Here is a 12,220-nt window from a genome sequence, read left to right on the forward strand (position 1 = left end):
TAAGCATTGCCTGATTCCAAACCAACTCTGGGCAGCTCACAAAACAATAAAAACCATAAAACACTATACAAGATAGGATTTGGTTGCTGTATAGAATCCAAATGCCCAACCAGGTGTTCAAGGTGTTATGAAATGCCAACAAGGTGGAACCCTTTCAGGGGGTATATCATTCCAGAGGGCAGGCTCTGCAACAGAGGAGGGATATTTTCTGGGTCCCAATAGATGGCACTGTTTAATTGAAGGAACTCAAGAGTACGCCAACTCTGCTTGACATGTACTCAGCAGGCAGAAACCGTAGGTCTCTCAAATAACCTACCCTTATATTATATATAAGTAAATTATATATATAAGTTGTAACTTATCAGGAATCTGCTGAAAATCAAGGAAGGATACTGATCTCTCTTTTAATTATTAGATAGGATTTGGTTGCTGTATAGAATCCAAATGCCCAACCAGGTGTTCAAGGTGTTATGAAATGCCAACAAGGTGGAACCCTTTCAGGGGGTATATCATTCCAGAGGGCAGGCTCTGCAACAGAGGAGGGATATTTTCTGGGTCCCAATAGATGGCACTGTTTAATTGAAGGAACTCAAGAGTACGCCAACTCTGCTTGACATGTACTCAGCAGGCAGAAACCATAGGTCTCTCAAATAACCTACCCTTATATTATATATAAGTAAATTATATATATAAGTTGTAACTTATCAGGAATCTGCTGAAAATCAAGGAAGGATACTGATCTCTCTTTTAATTATTATATAAAAGAATATATGGTGCAGTCAGTTAAACAACTTTGATTGTTCCTTACCCAAATATTTATGTAGAAATATGATGTTATTTCAGGTGCAGTTGTAATTAATTTTCTAAGAGTCCCCAAATATTTGAAATGCAATTCACATTTGAAATGTTGCTTTAGGAAATCTTTTTTTTGTTTTCTTTTGTTTACTTACTGAAGAACAGTAAGTATACTTATAATGAGGTTTCATAGATTAATTTAGGAGTGGATGTAACTTTGCACTAATGTACAGTCTACTTCTTTGCTCTAATGCACAGTCTAGTTCTGCGATGGGGGGAAGGGGGAATAGGGAGAGAGATAGGAAATCTCTATAAATAATGCATGTACTAACTAGTAAATTAATAATTATTGTGAGTGGAAACAGGGGTTTATACCATTCTTTCAAACATAATAACTGAGAAAAAATTTTCTATAAACAACTCTTCATAATTTTAAGTCTTAGAGCATATCAAATACTGGATTTTTCTTTGCAGATATGCACACCCTATTTTTGTTAGAAAGTTACACAGTATAAAATCTGAACACTCTGAAAATCCTATAAAAGCATGAGAGAAAAAGTACCATCATGCTCATCTGGAGTCATTCCCAGTAAGCGACTGTTCCTTTTTATGAAGTAAAGTCAAGCTTAACTTCATAGCCACATATTGCTCCATACAGTTAAATAAAGGCAACTTTGACTCATCCTCCTCCATCTCCACCTCTTCCTCTTCTCTTTTAAGTCACTTATTGAACAATTAGTGAGGAATTAGATATGATCCTATACCAACCCCATTATCACAACACTGATATTATAGTTTCTATAACTTAAATGAGAAATTTAACTGTTTTGTCTTATGGTATGTCCTAAAACTATATTCCTAGTAAATCAAATGTATCTACAATGTATTCTAAACACCTATCACCAAGAGGAACTCAAAACAAGAAAGGAACTAGTTCCTCAGGATGTGACCTACAGTATGTGGGTGAAGCTTTATATCCTTATTCCAAGTACGATTAAGTTTCATTCCCCTGTATGCTGAAAGGCTAGTGGGTGAATATATGCTATTAATTTCTTGGGCAGAGTGTATAGGAACACCTCCAGACATACACATCTCTTAATAGGAGGTTTACTAGACTGAGACTCAATTAGAATGTTTCTTAAGAGCCTCAGTCCTCTATTTGGAAGGACTATTGTTGAAAATTAAAGTTGTGAAATAATCACTGAAAAATAAGTAGAGAAAATGTTTTGTCCTTGCATGTACTTGTGGTATCAGAACGTATGGCCATCACCAAAGGGCAAAAGGTGTTGGTGGAGATAAGGGACTCACAACAGCAGTGGGATAAGCCACCATCCTCCTCCTCATTGCTACCCAAGAATAAGTCACTATTCTTAGTTATCAAATATACCACCCCTTAATTTCTATGCTTTTTTTCCCATCGTGCCCTGTTGCTGTTATCTCAACATCCACTTTCTCTTCTAGTCCTTTTCTAGAAGACTCTCTTTTACCTTTTCTCTATATCCTTTACCCATCCTTACCCTCAAGCCCCTTTTTTATCACAAATTGTCCCCCAAATAAATCATCTCCGATTTCCCGCCTCTCTACCTTCTTCCATACTTCCTTCTCTCTTTATTTCCTAATATCAAGGAACCTAGAGCAAGGCTAGGCAACTCCGACCCCTTTATGACATGTGGATTTCAACTCTCAGAATTCCTGAGCATGGTTGGCTCAGGAATTCTGGATCTTGAGGCCCACACCTGACCTAGAGAAATGAATTACCCCAGAATTTCCATATGACGTATAGTGACACAGTAGAATGACACAGCTAATGACACAGCAGAAGTCAAAGATGTTAGAAGGGTTTTACTTTGAAATGCTTCCGACTACAATTAAAACGGAAAATAAATAGGCAACATAAGTAATTTGGAGAAATGAAGCAAACTAGATCAGTAAGATTGGTGACCATGATTGTTGAGATTGTTAAGGGACAGATTTGTGAATTATTGAAACAATAGAGTCATAACATTTTAAATATTATTAACTGCTGCTTCAAAAATGAAAAATAGTTTACTGGTTTCCCTCCAAAATTCAAGCAATAGTGTCCTTCACCTCTTGTTTCTAAATTAGAAGTTCTAGTTTGTATTTTCTTTAAAAAGACTATATTTCAGGGAACAATTTTATTCCAGCAGCAAAAAGGCTAGATGGCAACAAGCTATTTAAGATCAAAGCTGATCTCTAAATGAAAAAGAATAAATCTTTCGGAGGATAAATTACCCACAAACAGCAGCCACAGGCTATTTCAGTGAGAAAAGCTATTAAAACAATACAACCAGACTAGCTTCCTTGGTTCGAACATCAACTGCTATTCAAGACTGAGGCGGTTACAAATTTCACAAATAAAATGCAATACCAAAAAGTCAAAGTTCATGCCATAGATCTGGAGATGTCTGTTTATTATAATTCTACAAGCAACTTACCAAGCCAATCATTTCAGTCCTTTTCTTAAAAAATAAAATAAAATGGGAAATTGTGGAATTCTTCATTCGCCATATCCTATTACACTGCTGTCCAAAGTGCTATAAGGTCTTGGCTTAGAGTCTCGGTTTTGATCAAACAGATGTGACTTTAAATTCACATAAAATGCATAAACAGATCTTGTGCTCAGAATATTTCATTCTGATCTGCCTCAACTAAATTTTATGAAAATGAAAAGCAAAATAAAAATAGACTCATTGATGTCAATCTCAGCTGCTTGGAAGAAAGCGCAAGGTGGTTAATGCAGTTAAATAGACTCTATTAATTTTTTTATTACTGTAGTTTTATACATAGCCCTGGAATGATGAGTTTTAAAATGAAAGCCTAAAAGTGCTCATGAGAACTCAAATGCATCCAAGTGCAACCTACTGTTGCTATAGAGTATGGCAACACAACTATACATATATTTTTTTCTATTTTTGGTTTAATAATATATATTTATTAGACTTCCTTCTTCTTGTGACTAATATTTCCTCTCTGTGATTTTCAATAGAAAAGCTGAATTTGCAGAAGCAGAAAAAAAAATCCACAGACTAAGCTAACTTTGATTTTCTCTTAACAATATATATTTCTTGAATTTTACTTTAAACTTTTAAAGTAAACCATAACTCTTGATGTGTTAATAATAGAAGTCAATGTATACTTCATCAAAGACACACTACAACATCATCAAATAACAATGGTTGAGGCTGCTAGAAGAGCAAGAACCAGAACTTTGTATCTCCCTTGACACTCGAAGTGGTAAAAGAAGGCGGGGGGGGGGAGAGGAGGAGGAAGAGAAGGAGAAGGAGAAGGAAAAGGAAAAGGAAAAGGAAAAGGAAAAGGAAAAGAAGAATCTGTACTTCAGAGGGCTGCTCAGCAAGAATCTACAGGCATTACAGCAGGGATAAGCAAACTGGTTCCTTCTAGATATTTTCAATTACAGCTTTTATTACTTCAGATTATATTAGCTGTATCTAATAGAACTGAAACCTAAAATGCTTGGTGGGCACTAGATTACTTATCCATGTATTATAGGAATCTACCCTATTCATCTCAAAGCAATTTCAAATTATCTTTTGAAATGAAGGCCCTATGATTCACCGACTGCCTTCATGGTTATATCACCTTGTTCACCACGTTAAGATTCTCGTCTTCTGGTCTCCCTTTCAGATTTCTTAAGTCCCAGGTACAACTGTATCTCCCCAGAATTTCTTAATATGCTTTCTGATACATGGGCACCTCTTCTTTCTTCTTTATTTACTTCCAAAGAGTAAATATTCCCAAGGACTAGAGGAAGGTTATTGCTATGCTTATTCACAAGACAGTAAGGGGATTCATCTAATCTATTAGCCTTTTGAGTATAATAGGGAAATTTCATTTTAGATATCTGAACCAGAATTGGCAGAATAGGTTGGATGGAATAACTGAATTGGAATATGAAGATTTCAAATGGGGAATTTGCTTCTCAACCATATTTTTGTGTTGTATCACCTGTACAACAAATACTGTACATTTAAACAATTCAGTCTACTTTATATAGGGCTTTCTTGATCTTAAATCAACATTTGATTTATTTTTTCATGAGATTTAGAGCTGCCTGATCCCACAATTATTCTGCTTGTCTTACATTAAAAATAAGAACAACAAAAAGAAAACAATAAAAATCCCAAGTGTCTGGACAAACTAGTCTTCAAAATTCAATAATGAAAATCGGAACTCAGTGCAAAAACAGTATTAAGATTAAATGTAACTAATTATAATATGTACTGCAACTTAGAACTGATTATGAAAATACTGAAGTGATATATTTTAGGATCAACTATCAACATGAAAGGAAATGGTAGTCAAGAAACATGCCATAAACTAGCACTTAGTAGATTAACCATGAAAGCCTTGGAAAAGATGTGTTTATAACTACAAAGATCAGAATCATACAGGTGATGCTTTCTCTGTGATACTCTATGGAAATGAAAGTTGAATTTTGAAGAAGCAGAAAGAAGCTTTTGATATTTGATGTGGGAGAACATTCCAAAGAACACCATGGATAGCCAAGAAAGCAATCAAGCAATGGATCACTGAACAGATCAATCCAGAGTTTTCACTCAAAGCACAAAAGACAAAATTATCATGCATTTACTTTGTGTAAAGTCTAGGTCTACTCATTGGATCAATCAAGCAAACAACTTTCATGCAACAACTCCAAAAGAATTCTTTGCAGTGATTAAATATGAAAAAAAAAATTAAGAACAATTTTTATTGGTTTAAATTGGGGGAAAAATATTAAAATTTTATATGTCCTTGTCAACAATCAACAATATTCCTTAGTATATAAGAGTAAGGATAGATAAAGTGCAATCAGGCATGCATGACTCTTTTATTATACCATGTTTCAATAAAGTATACTTCAATTCTTTCTGTATAGTTCATTTCCAGATCAGGCCAACTCCCAAAAAACTAAGTTCCTTCTTATATCCAAATAAATCAGGAATGAGCTTGTCTAAGTCTCTTCTGAGTGCTATCTTGCATCCAAGGATTTAAGAAATGTTTCAGCCCTTTTGTTTACAAATGCTTTTTGCCTATTTACCCCAAGATTCTCTACAGCAGGGGTGTCAAACTTGTGGCCCATGGCCTGGCTGCATCACGTGCTGGCTCCACCCCTCCCTGTTTAACGAAGGGGGAAAATGTCCCAATACGTCACATGGAACCATCGTGACAACATTAGTTTGACACCCCTGCTCTACAGGAACCTTGATCCCCAAACAGTTAGTTTTAGAGTTCCCTATTTCCATTACAACTCAGTAATCACCTTTCCTTTCTCCATTCCCATATACTTTTTAAACATTTCACATATTTCACAAAGGAGATTCTTCATCTTGGCCCCAACTGGCAAATTACAGTATCCCTTATGAAAATCCCACCGGTATATGTTAGAAGTCGAATTGATTTTACAAATACTGCTAGAATGCCCTCTATACAATAAATGGAGGACAGAATCATAACACCAATTGTAAAAAAAACTTAATTGCTCCTCTGAGCAGGAGATCGTCATTTTTCTCCTTGGCAATCAAACTTCAGCTATTTCCAATAAGGTTGCTAAATTTTTAATAATTACCATGGCTTGCATAAATAATCTGGCAGTTTCCCTACTCTGTTAATTGCTTCAGGCTTTTCTGTATAAGATTTCTTTTATTTTTTTAATGTTATATTGTTTTAATATATTTGGTATATTGGTATTGATATATCATCCTCTTTTAAATGCATGTCTTAGAACATAAACAAACAAACAGAAATGATGTCAGGAATGTTACAATACTCAGAAATTCATTTTCTAAAACTACTGGATACACAACACCTATACCAATGATGGGGAACCTTTTAGACACCGAGTATGCTCAAACTGTGCGCAGGTGTATGCCCAAACTGAAAAGTGCATTTGCGCGTGAATCAGTGGTGGGTTGCCCCCGGTTTGCACTAGTTCTATAGAACCGGTAGTAAAACTGGCGGGAGGCTCTGCCTACCGACCCTGATGTCATCAGAACGCTTCTGTGCATGCGCGGCCCCATTGCGAACCCACCACTGGCGTGAATGCATTCATGTGTGGACATGTGCATGGAATGCACATGGCCATGCATAGCCGAAACCTGAAGACCAGTTGACTGGCAGGAAGCTGGGGCATCCCAACACCGGCAGTGCGGCAAGACATAAGATCTTTTTCTTTCGTGAGCTTCTCTTTCATTGTTCGCAGGGAAACAGAAGCTCACGAAAGAAATGCCACGGAGATCTGACCTGGGGTGATGGTGCATGTGCCAGCAGAGAGGGCTCTGTGTGCCACCTCTGGCATGCATGCCATAGGTTCACCATCAAGGACCTATACCCTGTTTGCATTAATGATGAAGAAATTATCTCCAATACTTTGGACTCAGAAGGGCATTAAAAACTATTATGCACCAATGACTTCTATAAATTGATCATAAATCATCATAAATCAATCTTCAATAATGAAGATATGACTATTATCCTATCCTTGGAATAGATTGATAGTTTTTTTTGTTCTCTCTCTCTCTTTCTCTCTCCCTCCCCCCCACAGATATATATTAGTCAATGGTGAACAATTCATGTATGAATCTTTTTCTTTCTGACATTGTTGTTGAAGCCATTAGGAGTTGAATAGCGTCTAAATGTTTAAAGTAAAGAAATAAAGGTTTTTGCCTGAAAGCTGAAACATTACCGAAGGATCTGGGTGGACATAGCATAGAATAAGATCTTTAAATACCTTGGAATGAGATTCTATTCTATAGGTTCCAGGAAAGTCACTACAAAATATATTAGGGACCAGGGGTGGGTTTTACTTATTTAAATACAACGTATTTAAAGTCCAAAATGGCCAGATAACATTCAAAAGCACCTCAGACATCTTTCTAATTCAGAGGCCTCCAACCTTGGCAACTTTAAGACTTGTGGACTTCAACTTCCAGAATTCCTCAGCTAGCAAACGTTGGAGACCCCTGTTCTAATTCACTGAACTACAAGAAGGAAGAGGAAGTACACTACAATCAGACTTACAAGGTTCTGTTATTGTAGCCAATCTCAATAAAAGTAGTGTTGTGTTACAGATTTTAGATTGATTTAATAGTCTGGCCTACCTAGTGGGTAGGAGATGTCTGCAATTGAATGTAGGGCTTGGAGGATAATACTGCCATACTGGTTGAAACTAATTTTTTCTTCATTACCACTGGCTCCAGTATTGTCTAGGGGTCACCAACCTTTCAGACCTCAAGGACCACTAAAATCATAATTTTAAATCCCGCGGACCACTAATATGATCTGCCTAATGACTGGCTGGCTGGGTGTGGTTAGGTGGTCATGTGACTGGGTGGGTGTGGCCAACTTGATGTCACTCACATCGAGGGCACCTTGCTGGCCTCTACTCACCCCTTCCCTCCCAGCCATTCTTCACCTGCCCGCCTGGGCTCCTTAAGGCCCCAACAGGAAACAGTTGTTGGAGCTAAGCAGCCATCACGAGAAAAAGTTGGCAAAATAGCTGGCTCAGTTCAAATTGGATCTGACCGAGAAGGAGGCTCAGCTGAAGCACCTCATTGAAGACTACGAGCATAGGCTTTCCAAGCAGAGGGAAGACCTGTGGAAGTGCAAGGCACCTGGAAGCTCAGCGGGCTGAGATGGTCACACAGTTCCAGGCCATGATATAGTCTCACTGGAACAAGGCCCTCCGGCTCTTCGCCACCAGCAGCGCTTCCCCCCAGCCTTTGCCCAAAGCCCCACACCAGGAGAGTGAAGTAGACCCCAAGTCAAAATTTCTGCCCCCATCCAACATGCACAAAAAGACCCAAAGGGGGAGACTCTCTGCAGTAACACAAGCATTCATTGCATGTAACCGGCCCAGGGGCCATACTTTGAAGATCCCTGATTTAGTGCAATATAAAAAAAAAATACAAATAATTTTTCTGCAGACCACCAAAATTTTCTTGCGGACCACCAGTGGTCCATGGACTACCAGTAAGTGGACCACTGGTCTAGCAGATGATAATTCCACTATGGGCTACATCAGCAGAAAGTCAAATAATTTCTATTATATCAACTAAAGATAATTTTTATCTCTTTCTGCTGGCTCTGATCAGGCTAAGATATTATTTATCAACAGCTGGGAGACATAGAACATCAACCTGAAATTGGTTTCTTACAGAGTTTTAGAATACTCATTACTAGGAATACATTGAAACCTGTAAACTATCTAAGCACATTCATTTATTTTGGTTTAAGGAAAGCTTTCTTTTTCAGCCAGGCATAATGCCTTACCGTTTACCCTTTTTAAGTAGAGTACATTTAATAAAAACTATCTGAACATTTATACCAAGGTAATTCTATAATTCTATAGAGGTTTTTACTGTACAGCAATTTTTATACTTGTGAAATTTATTTAGTATCTGTCTTCCAGTGATTTTTAAAGAGAACAGATGAGTTTTATATAATCCTCTTTAATCAAATATTAATCAAGAGATAACAAGAATAACTAAATACAGTCTGGTTGCAGTGAAAATGCAGCTATTTCCTTGGACTACTATTTAGTTTATATTTATTTTTTAGTTTATATAGTATTTTATTATTGCACATTTTTCTAAGTGGATTGTGACACATTGGTCTTATTTTTCTATGGTTTTTTTCTATGGTTTCATATCAGACTGTTCTTTGATAGTATATAATACTATATAATGCTATACAATTTGCAGCTACATAATGCTAACTTTTCCTTAATGTTTCATTTATGAAAAGTTTTTCTTAAATAAGAATCTCCTGAAAAATAGTTTTTAATTCTTTAGTTATCCTTCAAAAACAATGCATTAATTAAAGTTATTGGTTCAGGAAGGAATCATGAACTATTTATTAAAACTTAACCTGGTTTCTGAGCTGAATCTTTTCTTAGGAATAGGTCATCATTTCAGTTCTACAACATAGCTACCTCTGCTTAAATTACTGCAAGCAGAATCAATAATTCTATCTCCTTGGCCCTCTCAACCTCCATTGACTGCTATTCCTTCTCTGGCAAAACACATTTCACCTTAAAGAAGAGAGATAGGCAAGAGGAAATCTGCAATTTAGATTGAACATTTTCAGTAGGCCCATCTGCTGGCAAAAAATATACATATTGTATATTTTTTTCTACATAACATGGGATTAGATTACTAACCTGGTATTTTCTGAAAGAAATATTTCATTATCTGAAATATTACAGGGCACACTCATTTTCATTAGAGTTCTATTTTACCTACAAATTAATAGTTTCCAAACATGACAAAACTTTGGTCTTGCATAAAGTGGAATTATAGCAAAATAATACCTTGCATTTCTACACTGATTCCAGAAGAAAATATTCCAAATGCATAAGGGATTCCTATACTGTATGGAATGAACTATCTATCTTCCCCCTTTTCACTACAGTTGTAATAATTTTTTTCAGTATGATATCAGTAGGCTTATTGATTTACTTTGGAGATGATGTTTAGGGTTCCTCAATAACAAATCAAATATCCAGTAAATAAAAAAGGAATAAAATTTTCCATGCACATGTATATACGTATATACACTCACCTGATATGTAAATTGCACTTCATTTGTGGATGTGCCGTATTGTCCATTTATATTAACTTGAATGTCACCTGTTTTTTCTATTGATCCATGCCCAACTTCACAAACAATTCTGTTTATAAAAACACAAAAAGACATATAAAGCTTTAACAGTGCATATTACCAGCTAGTCCATTCTTGAACTACATGCATACAAGAACACACACAGATTTAGCTCCTAAGCATAAAACCAAGAAATGTAAAAAAATATATGTTTATAGGGTCTCATTATCCTAGGGCCATTATGATAAATAAGCAATTAGTTATATCATTTATTTGAAGAGAAAACTTTCAATTTTTGTCAAAGTCAGAAATCTTTCCTCAATGATATTATTGAAAATATCAGTTGATGAAGTAAACAGAAAACAACTTGGATTGTAGCCCCAAGATTATAAAAATAGATGGCTGTTATTGTCTAATATTTTAATTATACTTTGAGACATTATTTTAATCAAAATAACAATTAAATAGTTATTGTATATGTCAAATTCTGCATTATATTTGTTATATTTAAAGTTATTTTATTTTACATTTATGTAGTCACTGATACATAGACTTTATTTTTACTTCTTTGTCAAAGTTGTCAGAAATTACTTACTTGGTAGAAACAGAGTAGAATTCTTTTCTAAATTGACATTCAGTGTTGGCTACCATTATTTCTTTGACATCTTCAGCCTTAATGCCCAAGTTAGATCCTCTTATTGTTAACAAAATTCCACCACTTAGAGGTCCATTCTTTGGTTCAATCTAAATGTGCAGGAAACATTATTATTGCCACCCATATTATATAAAATAATATAATAACTAGGCGGTAAACATTTATGAAATGCCACGGTAGCAGTTGAATTAGCTTAAAACAATAGGTTCCCAAACTGACAGGAAAAACAGAAATAGATCCAGGGGACTTGGATTCCAAAAACATTATAGGTTTTTTTAAAAAGCCATTATCTTTGGCACTATTGACATATTTTGATTAATCTTTGTAAGCCATAGGACACCTTCTATATAAAAAAATCCTAGTGATTATTTAGGTGCTCTAATATTTTGTCTTCCAGATGTTGTTTACTTATTTGTTTTTATTTATTAATCAAATTTATATGCTACCCATCTCACTGACAGGCGACTCTTATTCATGTCAATCTTACACAAACCAAAACAGCAATGCTGAGGAATGATGGAATCTGCAAATTAGTAGCTTCTGAAATCAATAGGATTTGTCCATCTTCCATGGCACTACAGAAGGCCTTTTATGAACTCTTCCCCTTCCTGAAACCTAGGTTCAGACTTCTTACTATTTACCACTTTGCATTTTGATGGTAAGAAAATACAGATGACGTTGGGAAAATACAGAGATTATTTATTATGGGACATGACCTACTTTGCTAACTGCTCCCAGCACTGCATCGCAAATTGATGGTTTAATAATCAGAACAATATCATGAAATTATGTGACATTCATTTACCTGAGTAATGACTGGAGCAGGGCAGGTAGTTGTAGAAGATAAGCAACGTTTTGTGAAAACACAACCATCCCTGGCTTCACACCAGACACACTGGTACTGTGGATCAGCCGCGAGACATAAGCTGCAGTCATCCCGACCATAAGAACAGCTATATAAAGTCACTACAAAAGTAATGTGCATCTGCTTAGTATCAATTTCTAGTCCACAATTCAGAGCCACAAAAACAAATTGTAATGGAAGCATGGATCAGGATAAGAGGCAAAGCAAAGCAATGAGGTGAAACAAAATGCTGCTCCAATGGTCTTTTTTTTTTCATTTGTTTAGTT

The 12,220-nt window shown here is 35.9% G+C and overlaps 1 protein-coding gene across 1 annotated transcript in view; it reads right to left on the minus strand.

Moving 5' to 3' along the window:
* Nucleotides 1-12,220, minus strand: part of PLXNB2 (plexin B2) — a 110,028-nt gene that overhangs the window by 61,896 nt on the left and 35,912 nt on the right. Inside the window, exons 12-14 of the mRNA XM_070947750.1 lie at nucleotides 11,895-12,055; nucleotides 11,030-11,178; nucleotides 10,396-10,504 (exon numbers count right to left, since the gene is read on the minus strand). Coding sequence (XP_070803851.1) covers nucleotides 10,396-10,504; nucleotides 11,030-11,178; nucleotides 11,895-12,055 — 419 coding nt within the window. The remainder of the gene's footprint in view (nucleotides 1-10,395; nucleotides 10,505-11,029; nucleotides 11,179-11,894; nucleotides 12,056-12,220) is intronic.

Source organism: Pituophis catenifer, unplaced genomic scaffold, assembly GCF_029215685.1.
Source record: "Pituophis catenifer annectens isolate HBS135680 unplaced genomic scaffold, rPitCat1.0.hap2 SCAF_7, whole genome shotgun sequence".
Classification (NCBI taxonomy): Eukaryota; Metazoa; Chordata; class Lepidosauria; order Squamata; family Colubridae; genus Pituophis; species Pituophis catenifer.